General features: G+C 44.9%; 1 protein-coding gene across 1 annotated transcript; it reads left to right on the top strand.

Moving 5' to 3' along the window:
• The first annotated feature begins 3,527 nt into the window (after window positions 1–3,527).
• On the top strand, window positions 3,528–18,207 carry nansa (N-acetylneuraminic acid synthase a). The gene is made up of 6 exons (XM_073042308.1): window positions 3,528–3,702; window positions 8,021–8,236; window positions 15,737–15,836; window positions 15,919–16,073; window positions 16,613–16,879; window positions 17,929–18,207. Exons 1-6 carry the CDS (start codon window positions 3,571–3,573, stop codon window positions 18,124–18,126), a joined length of 1,068 nt encoding a protein of 355 aa, XP_072898409.1. The 5' UTR covers window positions 3,528–3,570; the 3' UTR covers window positions 18,127–18,207.
• Window positions 18,208–23,876: the final 5,669 nt, after the last annotated feature.

Here is a 23,876-nt window from a genome sequence, read left to right on the forward strand (position 1 = left end):
ACATTCCCTAGAAGTACAGTGTCTCATTGAATCATACACCAAAAGAAACATAAATTTTGTTAATAAAGTGAAAGCAGGGAGGATGTTTCCCTGACTGTGGAGTCTAGAATAAGTGATAAATGTTTAACAATAAAGGAAAATTGATTAAAACTTGGAGAAGGAGAAATTTCTTTGCTCATGGAAAGTATCCTAAAGGACCAGATATATAAGTATTTGGATAGATTTGGACTGATTAGAGATAGTCAGCACGGCTTCATGGGTAGTAGGTTGTGTCTAACCAGTCTTGTAGTTTTTCAAGGAAGTTACCAGGAAAGTTGATGAAGGCAGGGCAGTGGATGGTGTCTACATGAACTTACACTCAAAATGCTGGAGGAACTCAGCTGGGCAGATAGCATCTATCGATCAACATTTTGGGCTGAGACTCTTCATCAGGATTGGAAAGGAAGGGCAAAGAAACCAGAATAAGATGATGAAGGGAGGGGAAGGAGTATGAACCTAGTGAGAGGAAAAGCCAGGTGGGTGAGGAAGGAGGTAAAAAGCTGGAACGCGATAGGTGGAAATGGTAAATAATTGGAGGAGGAGGAATCTGATAGAAGAGTGGACCATAAGGGAAAGGGAAGTAGGAGGGGCACCTGGGGCAAGTGATAGGCAGGTAAGGAAGAGGTAAGAAGGGTCCAGAGTGGAAAATTGAAGAAGAGGGAAGGAGGAGGAAAAATTACTGGAGGTTGGAGAAATCAATGCTTATCCCATCAAGTAGGAGGCTACCCAGATGGAATATGAGGTGTTGCTCCCCCAACCTGAGAGCGGGTCATGGACTGACATGTCAGAATGGGAATGGGGATTGGAATTAAAATGGTTGGCCACTGGGAAATCTTTTTGCAGATGGAGTGAAGGTGCTTGATAAAGCAGTCATCCGATCTACCAATGTAGAGGAGGCCGCATCAGTAAATGATCCCAACAGATTCATCGGTGACGTATTGCCTTATCTGGAAGGATGGTTTGGGGCCTGAATAGAGGTGAGGGAGAAGGTGAATGGGCAGGTTTAGCACTTCTTCTGCTTGCAGGGTTAAATGCCAGGAGGGAGATTAGTGGGGAGGGCTGAATGGACAAGGGAATAACAGAAATCCTTGCAGAAAGTGGAGTGTGGGGAGATAAAGATGTGTTTTGTGGTAGGATCCCATTGAAGTTGGCAGAAATTGATGTGCTGGATGCAGAGGCTCATGGGGTGGTAGGTGAGGATAACAGGAATGCTTTCCCTGTGAAGGTGGTGGGAAGATGGGATGAGGATAGATGTCTGGGAAATGGAGGAGATGTGGGTGAGGGCAGCATCAATGGAGGAAGGTAAACCCCGTTCTTTGAAGAAGGGAGGCATCTCTTAAGTCCTCAAAAGGAAAGCCTCATCCTGAGAACAATCGATATGGAGACGAAAGAACTGAAAAAAGGGAATAGTATTTTTACAGAAGACAGTGTGGGAAGATAGTCAAGATAGCCATGGGAGTCAGTAGCTTAATCAAATATATTGGTCAACAGTTTGTCTCCAGAGATGGAGCCAGAGAGATTGAGAAAGGGGAGACGAGTCAGAAATGGACCATGAATTTAAGCACAGGGGGAAGTTGCAGGCAAGGTTGATGAAATTGACGAGCTCAGAATGGGGACATGAATCAGTACCAGTGCAGTTGCCAATGTAGCACAGATGTTGGGGAGCATTACCAGGGAAGGCTTGGAACATGGACTATTCCACATAGCCAATGAAAAAGCAGGCATAGCTGGGGCTCATGCGGGTGTCCATAGCTATACATCAAGTTCAGAGAAAGCGGGAGGAGCCGAAAGAGAAGTTGTTGAGTGTGAGGACGGTGGTGGTGGAAGGGAGCTGGTTGGATCTGCTGTCAAGAAAGAAGTTAAGAGCTTTAAGGCCTTCTTGCATGGGTACAGAAGTGTATAGGGACTGGATATCCATGGTGACAAGAAGGCAATTAGGACCAGGGAATTGGAAGTCACTGAGGAGACTGAGAGCATGTGAAGTGTTGTAGATGTAGGTGGGAAGGGACTGAACCAAGGGATTAAATGGAGTTAAGTTGTGCAGGTAGGAGTTCAGTGGGGCAGGAGCAGGCAGAATCAGTCAGGCTTGTGGATCTTAGGTGGGTGGTAGAAACAAGCAATGCGGGGCAAGGGAACTATGAGGTTGGTAGCAGTAGATTGCAGATTCTCCAGTGTTGATGAGGTTGGTAAAGGTGCCAGAGACAATGGCCTGGTGGTCCTGAGTGGGGTCCTTTTCACGGGATAAGTAAGAGGAGGTGTCTGAGATTGCTGCCCGGCCTCAGCACAGTAGAGGTCAGTCGCCTGACTACAATAGCACCCCCTTTGTCTGTGGGCTTGATGGCAAGGTTGGAACTTGTGCAGAGATAGTGGAGGGCAGTGCATTCAGAGGGGGTAAGGTTCAAAGAGGAGAAAAGAGTGCTGAAGTCGAGGATTGATCTCTCATCAACAATTAGAGATATAAAGATCCAGAGCATGTAGAAAGCCCGAGCAGGTTATCCAAGAGGAGGAGGAGGGCTGGAGGTGGGAAAAGTGATCATTGGTACTGTGTGGGGAACTACACAAAATGCAGTTGGAGCTTAGAAGGCCAGCCAAAATGAATAAACAGTCAACATTTCAGACCAAACCCTTCGTCAGGACTGGAAAAGAAGGGGGAAGAAGCCAGAATAAGAAGGTGGGGGGCGGGGGAGGAGGAGTACAGCTGGAAGGTGATAGGTAAAGCCACGTAGATTAGGGAGCAAGTGAGAAGCTGGGAGGTGAAAGGCGGAAAAGGTAGAGGGGTGGAGAAGAAGGAATCGGATAGGAGCAAAGGGAGGTTCCTAAAGCATTTAATTTCCATGGGGTGGTTTATCCACTCCCCATATATGGGGGTATTCTGTGACTGTGTGACTTCCCAATTTCTTCACTAAAGTTCCCACCACACAGCTTACAATCCCCTCCTGGTCTACAGTATGGTGGCGGTTCATCACCCACTCGCCTTCACAGCCCCAGTTGGTCACCTCCTCCCACACCCTTTAACCCCTAAACCCCACCCGTCACCCGCCAAGCCCCCCTCACACTCTACACCTGCCCCCTCATCCTCCCCACCTCACTACCTTCTGTCCAGTCTACCCACCCTCCCTTGGCCTAGTGTTTAATTCCTTACACCCCGCCCCCATTAGCCGGTATATCGTTAATTACTAATTTCCCCCAACCTCAATTCCTGGTGTCTGTCCACTATACCTACCTGACCACTCCATATCTTCCCAAACTGCCTCTCTATTCAGCCCAACACCATGGCCACTACCCCCGCCGGTCCTCTCCAGCAGGTTCCAGTGACCACGTCCCTCACCAACCCTCCTAGGCGATAAAGGTTCCCCGTAAGGCAGACTATCCCACTCCTATCATCCATAGCTCGAGTGGAATTTGCCTCCTGGCAGGGCGAGGCCATAACCGGAAGCAGTTGTGTTGCCCGGGAGACGGTGGGCGAGGACAAGGCGCATGCGCAGCCTCTCCTCTTCCTGCTCTTGCCGGTGCTGCTGTGGAGGGGTCGAGATGCCGCTGGAGTTCGAGCTATGTCCGGGGCGCCCCATCGGCGGTTCCCACCCCTGCTTCATCATCGCCGAGATCGGCCAGAACCACCAGGGCGACATAGAGATCGCCAAGAAGATGATCCGCATGGCCAAGGTGGGGGTCTGGGGGTTTGGAGGGGCTATTCTGGAGGAGTGGGGCGGGTGGACCTGATCCGGCACCATTTCAGCAGCCGGACTCCATAGGTGTCCCTGGATCATCTACTGCTTTCTACTTAGCTTTGTCTGCCGAGCTGTCATCTGCAGCCGGAGACGTCGCTCGTTCCAATTTTGCTCTCCCATCATTTGTGTGCGGCCTGTAGCCCCCCCCCCCCCCCACCTCTTCGGGAAATCGCCTCCTGTATTACTTCTAAGCCGTAGTTTAAGCTCTTGCAATCAATACAACATCTTTGACAATTTTTCCAACATTAATTGCAGTTTTAAAATCAGTGCGAGGTTCTCTTTCCAAGTGTGAAGTGACATCCATGCCTCTGACAGTGATTATCTCCCCTTGAATTAAACGGCATTACCATCACTGAGTCCCATCATCAACATTGACTAAAACTGAACTAGACTGTCCACGAAACTACCCCGGTACACGAGCGGGTCAGAGGCTGGGTTTCCTGCATTCAGTGATTAGCCCCCCCGACTTCCCAAGACCCTGTCCTCATCCATAAGACGAATCAGAAGTGTGATGGAACAGACCACTTGCCTGGGTGAGAGCAGCCTAAAGAGCTCTGAAGTAGCTCAGTGCCATTTGGGACAAAGCAGCCTCCGCTGCCTGCCCACCTCCCCACCGACCACCATCAACCACTCTGAACATTCTTTAAATCCACAGCCGGCTCAGAATGGTTTTAATGCCTACCATCTACAAGATGCATTTACTAACCTAGATCACTCTGATACAGGAATACCACTACATCCAAGTTCCTCTCCAGGTCTCACACCATCCTGACTTGAAAATATACATCATAACTGGTTCCAGAAGGCTCACTGTCATCTTTCCAAGGGTATTTATAGACGGGCCTTAAGTGCTGCCCTTATGGAAGCACATAGATTCTGAAAGTAGTTACAGGCAATATTAAAAATAATCCCTTATAGCAGTGAGCTCTGGCAAGCTCTAGGTGGAGAACAGGTTTATCTCGTCTTCCTTTGATCCACCAATTTTGTTTACGATGTGCGACAGTTTTCTGGCAGTCAAAAAGCTAAGAAATCCAACATAAAAACATAACTGAAAATGCCTTTTCTGAGGTAAATTGTGTTAACTTATCCCCACAGCAGTGAAGGGGAGAGTGATGGTGAGGCGAGTTCGGGGGTGGAGCTGAGATGGTGAGTTGCAGAGCTGTTGCAGGTGGATTTTTGACACCCATACAGATGGCCCGGGAGACAGGTTTGATCGCTCTGGGCACCAAGCTGATTGGAGGAGCTTGAGAGCGGATTTGGGCTGGGCACTGAAACTGGATCCCAGAGCGGGTCACTGGGCAGCTTGATCTAAGCCCAAAGCCTTTCACAGCAGCGGTGCCTGGGTCCTGGCACAAGGTGTGCTATATACAATTTAAACGCCAGCCTGGATTGGAGGTGAGAACTGAATTCACTCTCTCTCTCCAGGGTGCAGGAGCCTTTTGCTGTTCCATTATTTGGTCAATTTAAACCCCAACCCAGACAGACTGGAAAGATGAGCGTCAGGATCCGGAGTGAGAGCCAATTCACTCATTCTCTGCGATGGTCACCTCCATCGCGCTGAGGCTATGAAGACTATCTCGGCCACTATGCTCCGTGCCACTAATATAATGAACTGATAAGCGAGGCTTTGGGCCTTAGTTGGGCTGCTTGAGGGTTCAGATCTCAGAACTCACTTCCGGTTTGGAATGCTGTTGTTTACTTCAATTGTTTGCATGATTTGTTCTACACATCAAGTGTTGGTATTTTTATTTTTGTTCTCTAACTGGGATCACTTGGGTTTATTGTTTTGTGGCTACCTGTGACCAAGCCAATCTCAAAGTTATCTAATTTATATATTCCTTGATACTAAATGTACTTGAATACATAGAACATAGAAATGTACAGCACATTACAGGCCCTTTGGCCCACAATGTTGTGCCAACCATGTAACCTACTCTTAAAAACTGCCTAGAGTTTCTCTAGTGCATAGCCCTCTATTTCTCTAAGCTCCTTGTACCTATCTAAGGGGCTCTTAAAGGACCTTATTGTATTTTCTTCCACCACCACCACCAGCAGTGCATTCCATGCACACACCACTCTTGGTGTGAAAAACTTATCCCTGACATCCCCTTGGTACCTATTTCCAAACATCTTAAAACTATGCCATTTCAGCCCTGGGAAAAAACCTCTGCCTATCCACATGATCAATGCCCCTCATCGTCTTATACACCTCTGTCAGGGCACCTCTCATCCTCTGTCGCTCCAAGGAGAAAGGGCCAAGTTCATTCAATCTATTCTCATAAGGTACGCCTTCCTATCCAGACAACATCCTTGTAAATCTCCTCTGCACCCTTTCTATCATTTCCACATCCTTCCTATAGTGAGGCAACCAGAACTGAGCACAGTACTCCAAGTGGGTTCTGACCAGGGTCCTATATAGCTGCAACATTGTCTTTTGACTCCTAAACTCAATCCCATGATTAATGAAGCCAATGCACCATATGCTTTCTTAACCACAGAGTCAACCTACGCAGCAGCATTGAGTGTCCTATGGACTCGGACCCCAAGATCCCTCTGATCTTCCACACTGCCAAGAGTCTTGCCATTAATACTATATTCTGTCATCATATTTGACCTACCAAAATGAACCACTTCACATTTATCTGGGCTGAAGTCAGTTCTCAGTCCAGTTCTGCATCCTGTTGATGTCCCGTTGTAACCTCTGACAAACCTCCACACTATCCACAACACCCCCAACCTTTGTGTCATCAGCAAATTTACTAACCCACCCTTCTACTTCTTCATCCAGGTCATTTATAAGGATGACAAAGAGGAGGGGTCCCAGAACAGATCCCTGCAGAACACCACTGGCCACCGACCTGCATGCAGAACACGAACCATTTACAACCACCCTTTGCCTTCTGTGGGCAAGCCAATTCTGGATCCACAAAGCAAGGTCTCCTCGGATCCCATGCCTCCTTACTTTCTGAAGGAGCCTTGCATGAGGAACCTTATCAAATGCCCTAATGAAATCCATGTACACTACATCTACCACTTTACCTTCAACAATGTGTTTGTTACCTCCTCAAAGAATTCAATCAGGCTCGTAAGGCTTGACCAGCCCTTGACAAAGTCATGTTGACTACTCCTAATCATATTTTCCCTCTCCAAATGTTCATAAATCCTGCCTCTCAGGATCTTCTCCACCAACTTGTCCACCACTGAAGTCAGACTCATTGGTCTATAATTTTCTGGGTTATCTCTACTCCCTTTCTGAACAAGGGAACATTTGCAACCCTCCAATCCTCTGATAGTTCTCCCGTCCCTATAGACAACACAAAGATCATCACAAGAGGCTCAGCAATCTCCTCCCTCGCTCCTCACAGTTGCCTGGGGTATATCTCATCCGGTCTTAGTGACTTATCTAACTTAATGCTTTTCAAAAGCTCCAGCACATACTCTTTCTTAATGCCTACATGCTCAAGCATTTCAGTCGACTGTAAGTCATCCCCACAATTGCCAAGGCCTGGTGAATACCAAAGCAAAGTATTCATTAAGTACCACCGCTACCTCCTCCGACTCCATTCACACATTTCCAGTATCACACCTGACTGCTCGTATTCTCACACGGTTCATCCTCTTGCTCATAACATACTTGTAGAATGCCTTGGGCATTTTCTTTTAATCTTGAATCTTGAACTAATTAAACTAGTAATTAAATGCCCAACTTAACTAATCTCTTCTACCTAGATAATATCCATATCCATCCATTCTCTGCATATTCCATGTGCCTATCTAAGAGCATCTTAAATACCTCTGTCACATTGGTCTCCATTAGCATCCCTTGCAGTGCATTTCAGGCACCCACCATTCTCTGTGTGGGCTCATGTTGTGCCTAACTATTGCAAGTGAACTTTTATGTGTGTGTTCTTGCCCTTCAGAATTGGTTCTGCTCTCCTGTGAGGAGCATAAAATCTCTGCTGTCTATGGCACCTTCTGGATACAATGTAAAACCAAAGTTGATCTCTGGATGTTTGAGATCCACTTAGAAGAGCTGAGCAGTTTTTTTTTTCAGGCCAATGCTATTCCCAAGTTGAATGACAACAATCAGTGATATTTCACCTTTAAGACAGTAATTATACCTTTTGTCTTCGGAACTTTGAATATCTTAAATTTTGTATAAATACAGGTCTTTTACAGGTTTGTACAGGGATTGAAACTTTAGATTTATGATGGATATTGTTTTGTAAATCTCTGCTGTCTGTTTCTTTTAGGAATGTGGGGCAGATTGTGCTAAGTTCCAAAAGAGTGAGCTGGAGTATAAATTTAACAAGGCAGCTTTGGAGAGACCTTACACATCCAAACACTCCTGGGGTGCCACGTATGGTGATCATAAACGCCACCTGGAGTTCAGTCATGAACAATACAGGGAGCTGTCAAAGTTTGCACAAGAAATTGGTATCTTTTTCACAGCGTCTGGCATGGATGAGGTGAGTTCTGTCCGTAGGGTATTTCTAACTAATTTATTACTGTTTTGTGATTTGATGCCCTGCAGTGTGAAGAAAAATTGCAGGTGCTAGATAAAACAGAAAATATTGGAGATATTTAGTAGGTCAGGCAGCATCTTATGGGGCGAAAGATGGGACAGTAGCTTTCAGAACATCAGAACAGCTTTCAGAAATTGTTCTGAACAATTATTCAGAACATAATTGTGCATTGGCAAATTATGGTATTGAATTGAGGGCCGAAGGGCTGTTACTGTGTTGAACTACAAAGTGTAGAGGATATCTGCTGTAAGTTTAGGGTCTGCCTTCAAAGGCTCTGGTAGTATGCTGTCTGGGCTAGCTGCTTCTCCTGACTTTAGAAAAATGCTTGGCACAATTGATTTTCAAGTCTGGTGGTGCTTCTGGAATTAAAGGAGATTCTGGAGGAGGTGATCTGATCAGAAGCTCACTGAAGTACTGTGTCCAATGTTGGAGCTACTTGGCTTCTTTAGTTACGACATTTCCATCTGTATCCTTCACTTGAGTGTTGATCTGGTTGAATTTGCCAGCTAGTTTTGTGGTAGTATCGTACAGTTCTTTCATACTCCCATTTGCTAAGGCTTCTGCTTGGGATACAAGGGTGTTGATGTACACTCTACTGTTCCTCTTGATGTTTCTCCTTATTTCCTTGTGCACTCCAACATATCCTGTCTGTGCCACCCCTTTCCCGAACCTAGTTCTGCTCCTATTACCTTTTTCTTCTGGTCTTTTGTTGATTGTTTTCATTGTTCCTGGTGTAATCCACTCCTTATGCTTGAATGTCCTTTTTCCCAGGACTTTCTCTTTGACAGCAGTCCATTCATCTTTGATATCAAGTCCTCAAGTGCCTGGAGCCTGTTGGAAAGTGTGAGGACAAATCTCGGAACTGTTTCTTTAAGGTAGCTCACATTGTACTTCAGTTGCTGATTGAGTGGTGTGTAGCTTCTTTTTAGCTTCATCACTACTTTGGCAATCCTGCATCTGCACCACGTTTCACTCTTGCATCACGGAATGATCTTCAAAACTACTTTGAGATGCATACGTGGTCAATCTGGATCTCTGTTACCTTGTCTGGTGACATTCATATTGCCTTGTGAGGGAATTAGCTTCCTCCAGTAAGCAGCTTGAAGTTCACACAAGTTTCAGCAAATCATTCCTCATTTTCCTTCATTTCTCCAAGAGGCGTGTTTCCCCATCACCTGTTCATATCCTACATTATCCCTGCCTATTTTGCCATTAAAATCTCCCATGACAATCGTGACATCTTTTTCCTTCCCTCTGCTAATTTCTACACTGAGTGCATTGTAGAACTTGTCTTTGTCTTCATTAACATCGTTTGTTTGTGCATAACATTGGATAACACGAGCTGTTATCTTCTTGTGCTTGGTTTTTAAACCAGCAGTGATGATTCTGGAACTGATAGATTCCCATGAGATCATGACTCTACATGATCCTTGTGTCATGAATGCTACACCCTCTGTATTCACAAAAATGATTCCAGGATTGAACGACTTGTTATATGAAGAGCATTTTATAGCTCTGGACCTGTATTCGCTGGAATTCAGAAGACAGAGGGGTGACCTCATTGAAACCTATCAAATGGTGAAAGGTCTTAATAGAATGTTTCCTGTAGTGGGAGAGTCTAAGACCAGAGGACACAGCCTCAGAACAGAGGGGCGTACTTCTGGAACAGAGATGAGGAAGAATTTCTTTAGCCAGAGAGTGGTGAATCTGTGGAATTCTTTGCCACAGGCAACTGTGGAGGCCAAATCTTGTTGTATATTTAAGGCAGAGGTTGATAGATTCTTGATTGGTCAGAGCATGAAGGGATATGAGGAGAAGGCAGGAGACTGGGGCTGACAGGAAAATTGGATCAGCCATGATGTAATGGCAGAGTAGACAGGATGGGCCAAATGGCCTAATTTTCTCCTCTATCTTGTTGTCTTGTGGCATCGTTGCTCTGATGGTCTGAGTAGATGATACTTACCCAAGCAAACACGAGGAAATCTGCAGATGCTGAAAATTCAAGCAACACACACAAAATGCTGGTGGAACACAGCAGGCAAAGCAGTGTCTATAAGGAGAAGCAGTGTCGACATTTCGGGCCGAGACCCTTCGTCAGGACTAACTGAAAGGCAAAATAGTAAGAGACTCTTACTATCTTTGCTTTCAGTTAGACCTGATGAAGGGTCTTGGCCCGAAACGTCGACAGTGCTTCTCCTTATAGATGCTGCCTGGCCTGCTGCGTTCCACCAGCATTTTGTATGTGTTGCCTGATACCCATCTGTCAGTCGAGTCTCTCCAGATGATGTCCATTTTGTCTCACTCAGGCCAAGAATTGACAGTTTGTATCTTTTCCTGTCATTTGATATGGTGGATTTTCCTGCCTGGTACGTGGTTCTCACAGTCCAGGTACCCAAGGTGATATGGACTTTGGTGCAGGATCCCGATGACTTTCCCTGTGCTGTGTCATGCGCTCGCTCACTCGAGGATGAGCCTCTTCTCACAAAGTCGATGGTCTGGTTGGAGTTCATCAACATTTCTGTAATCCATTATATCCACTGTACAGGAGATTGGTTATGTACAGCTTCAACATCTTTTTCCATTTTTCAAAGTCCCACCCTATATCATTAGGAATCTCTGTAACAACGTGTCACGCAAAGTCATACGTGCAGAAAAAGAACTGTCAAAAAGCTTCAATGTCAATCCTGAGCGAAGCAGGGATGTTTGTTGGCTCCTTTCCTGCTGGCAATAGACTGGATTATGAAACAGACAACAAGTGAAAAACGAAATGGAATCCAGTGGACTATGTGGGGGTAGCTTGGTGACCTAGAGTTTGCAGGTGACATTGCCCTACTGTCTAGCTCTAACCAACAGATGCAAAAGAAATCAACACTCCTGACCTCTAACTCCACCATGCTAAGCCGAAATGTAGATAAAAGGAAAGTGATGAAGATAAACTGCACCAGCAATAGACCCGTAGTGATGACAGATACAACTCTGGAGGAAGTGACACACACACAGTGCTGGTGGAACGCGGCAGGCCAGGCAGCGTCCACAGGAAGAAGCACAGTTGACGTTTCGGGCCGAGACCCTTCATCAGGAATAAGTGAAAGAAGTGATAGTAAGAAATTTGGAAGTGGGAGGGGGAGAGGGAGATCCAAAATGATAGGAGAAGACAGGAGGGGGAGGGGTGAAGCTGAGAGCTGGAAAGTTGATTGGCAAAAGGGATACAGAGCTGGAGAAGAGAGAGGATCGTGGGACGGGAGGCCTTGGGGGAAAGAAAGGGAGAGGGGAGCACCAGAGGGAGATGGAGAACAGGCAAGGAGTGATTGTGAGAGGGACAGATAGAGGGGGAGAAAGGGAGGGGGAATAAATAAATAAATTAAGGGATGGGGTAAGAAGGGGAGGAGGGGCATTAATGGAAGTTAGAGAGGTCAATGTTCATGCCATCAGGTTGGAGGCTACCCAGCCGGTATATAAGATGTTGTTCCCCCAACCTGAGCGTGGCTTCATCTTGACCGTAGAGGAGGCCATGGATAGACGTATCAGAATGGGAATGGGACGTGGAATTAAAATGTGTGGCCACTGGGAGATCCTGCTTTCTCTGGCGGACAGAGTGTAGGTGTTCAGCAAAACGGTCTCTCAGTCTGCGTCAGGTCTCACCAATATATAAAAGGCCACACCGGGAGCACCGGACGCAGTATACCACACCAGCCGACTCACAGGTGAAGTGTCGTCTCACCTGGAAGGACTGTCTGGGGCCCTGAATGGTGGTGAGGGAGGAAGTGTAAGGGCAGGTGTAGCACTTGTTCCGCTTACAAGGATAAGTGCCAGGAGGGAGATCGGTGGGAAGGGATGGGGGGGTTGAATGGACAAGGGAGTTGCGTAGGGAGCGATCCCTGCATAAAAATAGAAAGAGGGGTGAGGGAAAGATGTACAAGGATAAGTGCCAGGAGGGAGATCGGTGGGAAGGGATGGGGGGGTTGAATGGACAAGGGAGTTGCGTAGGGAGCGATCCCTGCGTAAAAATAGAAAGAGGGGTGAGGGAAAGATGTACAAGGATAAGTGCCAGGAGGGAGATCGGTGGGAAGGGATGGGGGAGGGGAACGGAAGAAGTGACTTCCTTTGTCTGTCTTGGAAGCATTGTGAATATATATGGTGGAATGGATGAGGATGTCAAAGCCGCAGTCAGTGAGGTCAGAGTAATTTTCAACATCTTGAAGAAAGTATGAACATCCAGAGTCATGACCAAGAAAACTAAAATCAGAATCTTCAACTCAAATGTTAGAACAGTGCTCCTGCATTGCTCTGAAACCTGGAGAAGAACAAAGACACTGAAAAAAACTGCAGGCTTTCATCAACCAGTGCCTGAGAAGGATCCTAAACATCAAATGGACTGACAAAGTAACCAACCAGACACTGTGGGAAACCAGCCAGGAATCTTTAGAAATACAAATATGCAAACAGAATTGGAGGTGGATTGGCCACACATTGAGGAAGCCAAGCAACAACATCACCAGGCAGGCATTGAAATGGAATCCCCAAGGAAAGAGGGAAAAAGGGCATCCAAACAACACATGGAAGAGGGACGCTGAGGCTGAAATTAGACAAAGGGGACATTCCTAGTCCACCCTCGAGAAAGTGACTCAGAACAGAGGGTGATGGAGATGGGAGGGCACCCATGGCCTGTGCTCCACTGGGTGCTAAGGATGCAAGAAGAAGAATGTGTAGTCATGACTGTAACTTCTAATCCAGCCACTTGTGCCAGAAGTGGTGTTTCGGTCATGATGGTGTTCTTTACTTGGATGAGTAACTATATGAGGACACGACTGTTGCCTGGATTGAGCAGGATGTTCTGAGGAAACATTGGACAAGCTGGGCCTGTATCTACTGGAGCTTGCAGAGTGAGAGAGGACTTGATTGAAGTATAAGATCATGAGAGATCCTGACAGCTTGGATGTGGAGAAGACTTTTCCTGTTGTGTGATCATATCTTAAAAAAATGAGTTGTCCATTTCAGGTAGATAAAGGGAATTTATATTGTCGATGTTGGTTCTTCAGAACACTCTCTCCCTTTAAGATCGTGGAAGCTTTAGAGTACAATAGGACAAGTGGTTGGATCTTCCATTTATAGATAGTGAAAGTTTGAAATTCAGAGTTGAGTTTGTGATCTGATCAGCCATGATCTTAGATGCCCAGCAGGAATGAGGGCTTAGTGGCCTCCTCCTTGTGTATAGCTCTTCCTCTGCCTCATCTACTGCTGCCTTTCGGACTTGTGTGTGTTGCTCTGCACAGTCAGTCATAACAAACTGCAAGATTGTGCCCAAAACGCTGATACCTTAGACTGAATAGAGAGGACAGTAAAGATGGCCACAAGATGCAGACACATACATACCTGTCTGTATGAGGCATGGGTCTCGGTTACTCACATCATCAGTAGCCCCTTTTATCAAACTGATCATGCTGTGGACCTGAAAGGGAACCCCTTCTATTTACTGTACCAGATTAACTGAGTCTAGGAAGAAAAAGGGAACTTTGTGAAGTGATCCAGTTACACAGTTGCCCTCATTGCTGCTGGGCTGAAAGTGTCTGTATCCAAATGCTACATTTGAAGTAAGTACTGAGCTTTCTCACCCTGAAACAGGGTATCGTGTTCCTTGAAAATAGTCCATATTGCATTTCTGTAACTTGAGTGAAAAGAAAATTTACTTTATTTAGTAACACACACAAAACCCTGCAAGAATTTGGCAAGTGAGACAGCATCTATGGAGGGGAGTAAAGAGTTGACGTTTTGGGTCGAGACCTTTCATCAGAACTAGAAGGGAAGGGGCCAGAAGCAAAAATAAGGTGAGGGGAAGGAAGTTGATAGGTGAGACCAATTGGGGGAAGAGGGCATGAAAAAAAAAGCCTGAGAAGTGATAATGGAAGAGATAAATGGCTGAAAAAGATGGAATCTAATAGGAAAAGACAAAGTTGGAAAAAAAAGGGAAGAAGGATGGCCACTAGAGGGAGGTATGTACATGCAGGGAGAAGAGATGAGAGGGGAACCAGAATTGAAATCAATGTTAATGCCGTCAGGTTGGAGGCTACCCAGATGGAATGTAAGGTGTTCCTGCTGATTTATTTGCACATTTTCACAAATTCTTTAAGAATGAATTTTATTTTGTGTTTAGAATTTCTGAATGGTGATCTGTCAATTCTGTAAGGGCAAATTTCCAATACTGAAAGTTCAAACTAAATTTATTGTCAAAATCATTGTCACCATATACTACCCTGACATTCATTTATTTGCAGTAGAACAAAGTACAATATAATTAATTGATAATTCGTCATAAATTGATGCTGGGCAGCGCAGCTCGAAGGACTGTATCTGCACTGTATCTCAATAAATAATTTTTTTTAAAGGATACATTGGTCAGCAAGAAGTGGGCAAACTCCATATTCTGAGTCACAACTGGTATGTTAACACTCAGGAATTTAAAACTGCTGATTCTGTGTACCACTTATCATGCGATGAAGACTAAAGGATGTTTACCATCCTTTTTCCCTTCCCATAGTCAACAACCAGTAAAACTGATTTTATTGAGATTGATGAAAAGTTATTGTTGCAGCCAGAGAGTTATAAATTAGGCGTAATACATTATGGGTGCATCCCTCCTCGTCCGTATTAGTATCTCCAGAAGGTGCTGTTTCAAGAAGACAACATCAATCATCAAATATCTCCACAGTATGGCCATACCATCTTTTTGTAGATCCCATGGGTCAGGAGCTACAAGATCCTGAAGTCAAGTACCAGCAGGTCCAACAACAGCTACTCGCCTTCAACCCTGGTTTGATTCTTGAACCAACCTGCACAACCCTAATCACCATCTCAGTAGGCCAACACTGTGGTCACTTTTCACTAAAATGGATTGTGTTTTGTTCTAATTGTGCTCTTTCTTGTACAAATTTGTATATAATTTTAAATTTGTATTTCTTGTGAATGCTGCTTATCTGATGCTATGTGTTTGTGATGCTGCTGTAAGTAAGTTTTTCATTGCACCGCTTCATACATGTACTTGTGCAAATGAAAATTTATTTGACTTTGACTTTGGTAATGATGATTTAGACTCCTCTATCTTGGGGAAAAAAGACTATTCATGTTATCTACCCTGTCTGTTTCTATAAACCTCACCATGTGACCCCCCCCACCCCCACCCCCAGCCTCCAGGGGAAACTATCTCTCAGCCTGTCCATTCTTTCCTTGTAACTGGAGTGGCCAGTCCTGGCAACATCTTGTGAATCCATTCTGCACCCTGTCCCGCTGAATGGTCTCGTTCAGTAACCAGAAAGAATAAACAAGCAATGAGAAGCATAGAGATGGGCAGGCATGTTGGGGTGCAGATCCATAACACTAGCAGAGAAGAGTGCTTTCCAGGAGATAAATGGTGAAGAGTTAAATTATTATTTTCTCTGTGCTTTTTAGATGGCAGTAGAATTTCTTCACGAACTGAATGTTCCTTTCTTAAAAGTTGGCTCTTCGGACACCAGTAATTTTCCATATTTGGAGAAGGCTGCTAAGAAAGGTAAATGGGATGTAGTAATTCCCCTCCCTGCACTTTGGGACTTCTGTTTCCACCATTACTAATGACTTCTTTGTGTTACCAGGGCGTCCAATGGTCATCTCCAGTGGGATGCAAAGCATGGAAATAATGAGGAAAGTTTACCAAACCATGAAGACCACCAGCACCAAGTTCTGCTTCCTCCAGTGCACCAGTGCCTATCCGCTGGAACCTGAAGATGTTAACCTGCGTGTTATCACAGTCAGTACAATACACAGTGATTTCACAATGAATAGAACACGTTAGTTATAGGACCCATTTTCCTCACCTGACAACCGTTACTGTACTTCATTCTTCCTGCTGCTCTCCACAGTCTGTAAAATGATGGAATGAGAAATGGTATTCATTCCCTCTGCCCAGTCAGTTCGGGTTTGTCTAAGCCAGTTCTCTCCACACACCCTCCCTTCACCACCCCTGCTCCTTTCCACACAAGTCCACAACCTCTATCCCTTCACAGGTCATCAACTTTGCCATGAAGTCAAATATTAAACTTGCTCCTTTCAGGCAGTGCCTTTAGTTTGCCACAGCCTCTTGGCTCATCTTTTCCCTTTGACTTTGTCCTCTGGCCAATTGAACGTTGCGGTAGGAAGTATCTTGCTTGCTTCTCTGAAGGCCTCCTCTCCAATTTATTCTCTGAAGCCAGACCTACTTTTGGCATAGTTCAGTCATGGATAATATTTGTTTGCAAACCAAGTGAGACCTACAGAAAGATTGACTTGTTGACCTTTTGGCCCCTCCAGGAATACCAAAAAGAGTTTCCAGACATTCCTATTGGATACTCAGGGCATGAGACTGGAATAGCTATAAGCATAGCAGCAGTTGCTATGGGAGCCAAAATCGTGGAGCGTCATGTGACCCTGGACAAAAACTTGAAGGGTAATGACCACCAGGCTTCCCTGGAGCCAGATGAGTTGCGAGAACTGGTCCGCTCGATCCGCACGGTGGAGAAGGCGTTGGGCTCTCCCATCAAACAGATGTTGCCCTGTGAGATGGCTTGCCATAACAAGGTACCGAAGTCAACATTGAAGGGTAGACAGAAAAACCCCTAGTTTTTGAGGTTTTGTTAGATTTCTCATTATGTTTATCGAAAAGTATTGAAGCATTCTTACATTCCTCCAGCAAAGAAGTGTTCAAGTTTAAGAAGTTAATCCTTATGGAATAAAATGGTCCCATGTTTGCTGTGCTCTTATGAGTTCAAGTATTCCTGTTTCCCAAACACATAACAAAGTTTAAAGTACATTTATTATTAAAGTACTGAATGTATATTATATGCAGTCAAATTCATGTTCCTGTAGGCAGCCACTAAAAGTAAAGAAACCTAACAGCCCAGTAGAACCCATTAAAAATGACCATTGAGCACCCAGTGTGTGGGGAAAAATCGTGCAAACAATAAGTAAACAACTAATACTCAGAGTTAAAGTTGATGGAAGTGAGCCCGCAGCCACGCGGCCAGTTCATCACAGCATCTGGTCCGGGAGCCTATTAGTTGCAGGCCACGGCCTCAGTTCAACACAGAGATGAGTAAACCTCACGGAGCATCGAGCTGAACATCAGCCTGTCTCTCGCCTCTGGCTCCAACACCCCAACCTTTTCAATCTGGCCCTGCGCTTAATTCTGCCAAACATTGACTTGTTCCTCGCTCTCGGCCCGGGTCCTGCCGCTTTGATTCGGCCCCAACGTCAGATTGTTCCTTGCTCTCAGCACTCTGCCCCGCCAACTTGATTTGACCCGTGCGTGCCATGTTGCCGCAACTGCACTGTATCTTTGAGACTCCAGTTCACTGAATCCCCAGAACACTGCAAAAATGCCAGATCATACAGGTGGTTCAAAAGGACAGTTCTGAAAGTGAAGTTGCAGGCTATTGATTGCAGCGATCATTGTCCGGAAAAAGTGTGATCAATAGAGTGGTTGGTAAATTTATTTGCTGCCAGTAAAGGAACGCCGTGTCGCACCAGCACCATCTTAAACCTCTGAAATCTGGTAGAACGTAGCACAGCTCAATGCACAATGGTAGGTGATCTTAAAGCAATAATGTTACCTTCTCTTTCTCTTGTAGCTGGGGAAGTCGGTTGTAGCCAAGGTGAATATTCCAGCAGGAACAGTCCTGACCATGGACATGATGACTATAAAGGTCGCAGTCCCGAAAGGTGTTGAACCAAGCGACATCTTTAACCTGGTGGGAAAGAAAGTCACAGCAAACATAGGTGCAGATGAATCGATCACTGAGGACGTGATCGGAAAGCACAACTCTTAAAATTACACAGGAGTGGAACTAATTTAAACTAATTACCAATTTATTATCATTCAATGAAATAAAATGATTTGCTACATCAAATTTTGAATCCATTAGTGTTCTTTATTTTTGGAGTTTGGACGTTACTGGCAATTTTTGCCTGTCCAGAATTGTCCCGAGGTAACGGTGAGCTACCATGAGCTGCTGCAATCCTGGTGAAGATACTTTGGGAGGGGATTCCAGGATTTTAAACCCAGTGGCAATGAAGGATCAGTGATGTTTCCGAGTCGGGATGGTGGGAGACTGAGAGGAACCTGCGCTGTTCCTTCTGCATCTTTTGCCCTAGGCTGTCTAGATGATAGAGATTGTGGATTTGAGACGTGCTGACGGGAAGCCTGGGCGATAACATCAGTGTGTTTCATAGATGGAACACGCTGTAATACATTGTGTATTACAGGAAGGATTCTAGATTCCAGCAAGTATAAAGCAGTCAACACATACAACATGCTGGAGGAACTCAGCAGGTCGAGCAGCATCCGTGGAAACGAGCAGTCAACGTTGGCTGTTCGTTTCCACGGATGCTGCCCGAGCTGCTGAGTTCCTCCAGCATGTTGTACGTGTCGATTGGACTACAGCATCTGTAGTGTACTTTGTGTTTATGTATAAAGCAATGGCTGATTGGCAGGAGGCAAAGAGTGGGAATAAAGGGAGCCTTTTCTGACTGACTGCCAGTGACTACAGAGTTTTGATTCCTCTGGGACTGATTCTTTTTACATTATATGTCAATGAATTGGATGACGGAATTGATAACTTTCTTGCAAAGTGTGCAGACAATTTTGAAGCTAGGTGGAGGAGCAGGTAGTTTTGAAGAAGTAGAGAGGCTACAGACAGATTAGGAGAATGGGCAAAGAAATGACAGATGGGATACCGTGTTGGGAAATGGATGGTCATACACTTTGGTGGAAGAAACGGAAAGATAGACTAGTTTCTAAATGGAGAGATGATACAAACAACTGAGGCGCAGAGGGACTTGGGAGTCCTTGTGCAGGATTCCTTACAGGTTCATTCAGTGGTGAAGAAGGCAAATGCAATGTTAGCGTTCATTTCTAGAGGACTAGAGTATAAAAGCAAGAATGTAATGTTGAGGCTTTATAAAGCACTGGTGAGGCCTCACTTGGAGTATTGTGAGCAGTTTTGGGCTGAAAGAGAGAGGGTTCAAAGGCAGTTCACAAAAATGATTCCAGGATTGAATGGCTTGTCATATGAAGAGCATTTGATGGCTCTGGGCTTGTATTCACTAAAATTCAGATGAATAAGGGGTCTCAGTTACTAAACAGAGCGACCTCACTTATCAGGGAAGACATTATCCCATAAGAGTAACAAATCCTCCACAGCAATTAAAGTTTTAGGCCTGAATGGGACAATTTAAACTTTACCATGTACTATGGTTGCTTATACAATAGTTGTATTATGAAGTGTAAAGACTAGAGAGGAATGTGTTACATATTGTTGAGATGCACTCTATATTGAGTTGGAGTTTATAGCTAACCAGGAAGTAGTGTAGTATATTTGAGTATTATTGTAAATAGATTTTTTGTTTAAACAAGCATTCTTTGTATACATTATTCATTACAGGTTATCTGTAAGGAGTGTGGGAAACACATACACCATTACGCAATCATGCCATATGTCCACATCTTACTAAAGGAAAGAAAAGTAAAATTAAGTAGACACATTATCCCCAGCTCCCATATTTTTCTTTGAATAGTTTTTGGAATTGCAAAACATAACATTCTGGACCAGCTGGAAAAATGGGGTGAAAGATGGCAGATGGAATTTAATTCGGACAAGTATGATGTGTTGCACGTTTGGAGGACAAACCGGTGCAAGACTTAAACATTGAGCGGTAGGGTACCGAGGAGTGTGGTCGAACTGGAAATGAAGATCCATAATTCCATGAATGTGGCAAGCTTTTGGCACATTGAACTTGGAAAATACAAGTTTTGAGTGCAGGAGTGCTTATTATGTTGAAGTTGTATAAGACATTGGTGGGGCATAATTTGGAATATTGTGTGTAAGTCTGGCCACCTACCTACAGTAATGACATCAATAGGATTGAAAGAGTGCAGAGAATATTCACAAGGCTGTTGCCATGTCTTGAGAATCCAAGTACAAGGAAAGGGTTAAATAGGTTAGGACTCTGCCTAGAGTGTAGGAGAATAAGGAGAGATTTGATAGAGGTATATAAAATTATGAGGGGTATAGATAGGGTAAATGTATGCAGGCTTTTCCCACTGAGGGACAGTGAGACTAGAACTAAAGGTCATGTGTTAAAGGTGAAAAGTGTAAGGGGAATATGAGGGGACATTTCTTCACGCAGGGATGCTGAGAGTGTGGAATGATCTGCCAGCAGAAGTGGTGGGTGTAGATTTGATTTCAATATTTAGGAGAAATTTGGATAGATATATGGATGAGATGGGCATGGAGGGTCATTGTTCTGGTGCTGGTCAATGGGACTGGTTAGATTAATGGTTCAGTATGGACTAGATGGGCCACTGGGCTTGTTTCTGTACTGTAGTACTCTATGACTATTGCAATCCATTCCTCTATGTTCAGAGAGAAAAGTTGAAATCTCCATCTGTTGCTGCTCACCCACCACTCTCCTCACACGAGCCCACCTCAGAAAGCTACAGAATCATATTGAGGATCTTAACTAATCCTAGTAACCATGAAACTCCTGGACTGCTGTTTAAACAAATCTTCTGCTAAACTAACTCTCCTTGGGGGAGAAATCCTGTCGTCTGTACCCACTTATCTGAGGTGTGATCCCAGAAAATTGATGTAATCGGCTTTTAACCGCTTCTCAGTCAAGTGACAGTCAGGAATGTGTAATGGAACTATTTTAAAATTCTCTCCTTTTTATTTTCTAAGTCAACAGCAATAGGTATTCTCTGACAAAGGAGTCATGGTGCTTATGCTAAACCACAACAAGCACCTTATTAGAATGATATAAAGCATGCAATGCAAATTGAAAGCAAATAGTTAATGAAGTAACAACACACACAAAATGCTGGTGGAACACAGCAGGCCAAGCAGCATCTATAGGGAGAAGCACTGTCAACATTTCGGGCCGAGACCCTTCGTCAGGACTAACTGAAAGGAAAGATAATAAGAGATTTGAAAGTAGTGGGGGGAAGGGGAAATGTGAAATGATAGGAGAAGACCAGAGGGGGTGGGATGAAGCTAAGAGCTGGAAAGGTGATTGGCGAAACTGATACAGAGCTGGAGAAGGGAAAGGATCATGGGACGGGAGGCCTCAGGAGAAAGAAAGGAGGTGGGGGAACACCAGAGGGAGATGGAGAACAGGCAAATGACTAAATATGTCAGGGATGGGGTAAGAAGGGGAGGAGAGGCATTAATGGAAGTTAGAGAAGTCAATGTTCATGCCATCAGGTTGGAGGCTACCCAGCCTGGTATATAAGGTGTTGTTCCTCCAACCTGAGTTTGGATTCATTTTGACAATAGAGGAGGCCATGAATAGACATATCAGAATGGGAATGGAACGTGGAATTAAAATGTGTGGCCATTGGGAGATCCTGCTTTTTCTGGTGGACCGAGCGTAGGTGTTCAGCGAAACGGTCTCCCAGTCTGTGTCAGGTCTCACCAACATATAAAAGACCACACCGGGAGCACCGGATGCAGTATACCACACCAGCTAACTCACAGGTGAAATGTCGTCTCACCTGGAAGGACTGTCTGGGGCCCTGAATGGTGATGAGGGAGGAAGTGTAAGGGCAGGTGTAGCACTTGTTCCGTTTACAAGGATAAGTGCCAGGAGGGAGATCGGTGGGAAGGGATGGGGGGGGGACGAGTGGACAAGGGAGTCGCGTAGGGAGCGATCCCTGCGGAAAGCAGAAAGGGGGGGGGAGGGAAAAATCTGCTTGGTAGTGGGATCCCGTTGGAGGTGGCGGAAGTTACAGAGAATTATACGTTGGACCGTGAGGCTGGTGGGGTGGTAGGTAAGTACAAGGGGAACCCTATCCCAAGTGGGGTGGCGGGTGGATGGAGTGAGGGCAGATGTGTGGGAAATGGGAGAGATGCGTTTGAGAGCAGAGTTGATGGTGGACGAAGGGAAGCCCCTTTGTTTAAAAAAGTTAATGAAGTAGCAGTAATCAATGCCCAAGGGAACTACAGACCTGAAACTTTTCATGCATCTCTCACTCCCTGACACTCTCTCACTCACTCACTCTCACACACTCTCACACGCTCACTCTCCTGCCGAAGGGTTTTGGCCTAAAACCTGGACTGATGAGATCCTTCAGCATTTTGTGTGTATTGCTTGGATTTCCAGCATCCGCAGATTTTCTCTTTGTGACTATTTAGTATTACAGACTTTCATTTGATTTTAGCAAGGGCAAAATCACGTTTAACTCTTTCCCTATATATAAAAACCACTCATAAAGCACATCAAAAAAGCAGAAAGATAAAATACCAAGAATACATATCAATCACATAGTAAACTGATCTACATGTTTCTTTCTCTCTATCTCCCCCCTCTCTCTCCCTCTCTGCCCCTTCCCCCTCTCTCTCTCCATCCCTCTCTCTCTCCCCTCCCTCTCTGCCCCTCCCCCTCTCCCTCTCTCTCTCCCTCTATCTGTCTCTATCTATTTAGCTGTGACTTCAGCCTAAAGTGAGAGTACCCCTGCTCAATAGGACTTTCCCACTATGGTCAAAGGTGGTACTTGCAACTGCACATACTGTAATTTTCTTTCCCAAACAAGCACTTGTTCCATCATTATCTACTCTCAGGGCTGTGGACTGGCACTCTTTAACTTTCTCAAGTCATTCCCACTTTCCAAGCTAACACCATTTGGACTAACAGCCACCATTTTGTGTTACACAGTTTGGCAGATAGCATGAACAAATTAATGAACTCTTTCCTTACAGGATGGTCAATAAATGCTGGCAATATACAAATTCTGTGAATGCATAAAACATTGCAAGGTGATGAGCCCAGAACTAATGGAAGGTCATTGATAGAGCTGGAGGGATTAAAGGGATTGGCCTAGTCAGGGAAAATGTCTGGCAGTGCTCAGACAGGGCAGACTGAAGAGCTTGTCTATTCAGACTAACTGGGTGCTGTTACGTTTTGTAACTCCAAAACACAAAACTAATTGAAAGAAAAACACAGGGCCAGGATGATGCATGTCTGCTTCATTTTTACTTTAGCGAGGCGTGCACGTAGAACACGGTAGCATAATGACGTGTGGCATGATGACGTATGCCGTTCACATAATTTTACATATAACCAGTAATGAATTATGTAAACAAATGCCGATCGAACTATATATTCACAATATTACTCAAATATTACTGAAATATTAAATACACAACACTCCTCTCTGCTCAGCTACAAACTCCAACACAATATAAAATGTATCTCAACTCAAATATGTAATGTATTACTCTCTAGTCATCTAAAGTATACAGTATATATATGTGATGCCCTGGGTAAGATTTCTATTCCTATGCTGAGGTGTTTTTATTTTAGCCGTTTTCTTTAAAGCCGTGTGTCCTGCTGGTAAGAGTGTTTTGGCTTCAGCTAAAGATCAGGAGCCATGCTGTCCAACTTAGGAATGTGGTGTCAGCCAGTTGGGGTTGCCTTGTACGTGTTGTAACTTTCTGCCCAGTGGAACATTTGAGAGGGCTGGGTGGGATGAAATTTCTAGAGGACAGTTGTCTGGTCTGGGGTCTTTTTGGGTGGGAGCTGC

This window comes from Hemitrygon akajei, chromosome 4, assembly GCF_048418815.1.
Source record: "Hemitrygon akajei chromosome 4, sHemAka1.3, whole genome shotgun sequence".
Classification (NCBI taxonomy): domain Eukaryota; kingdom Metazoa; phylum Chordata; class Chondrichthyes; order Myliobatiformes; family Dasyatidae; genus Hemitrygon; species Hemitrygon akajei.

Excerpts from the sequence above, each read along its gene's own strand:
- nansa (XM_073042308.1), top strand. The coding sequence starts at position 3,571 with ATGCCGCTGGAGTTCGAGCTATGTCCGGGGCGCCCCATCGGCGGTTCC. Across the intron at positions 3,703-8,020 it reads AGATGATCCGCATGGCCAAG|GAATGTGGGGCAGATTGTGC; the intron begins GTGGGGGTCTGG and ends TGTTTCTTTTAG. Across the intron at positions 16,880-17,928 it reads AGATGGCTTGCCATAACAAG|CTGGGGAAGTCGGTTGTAGC; the intron begins GTACCGAAGTCA and ends TTTCTCTTGTAG.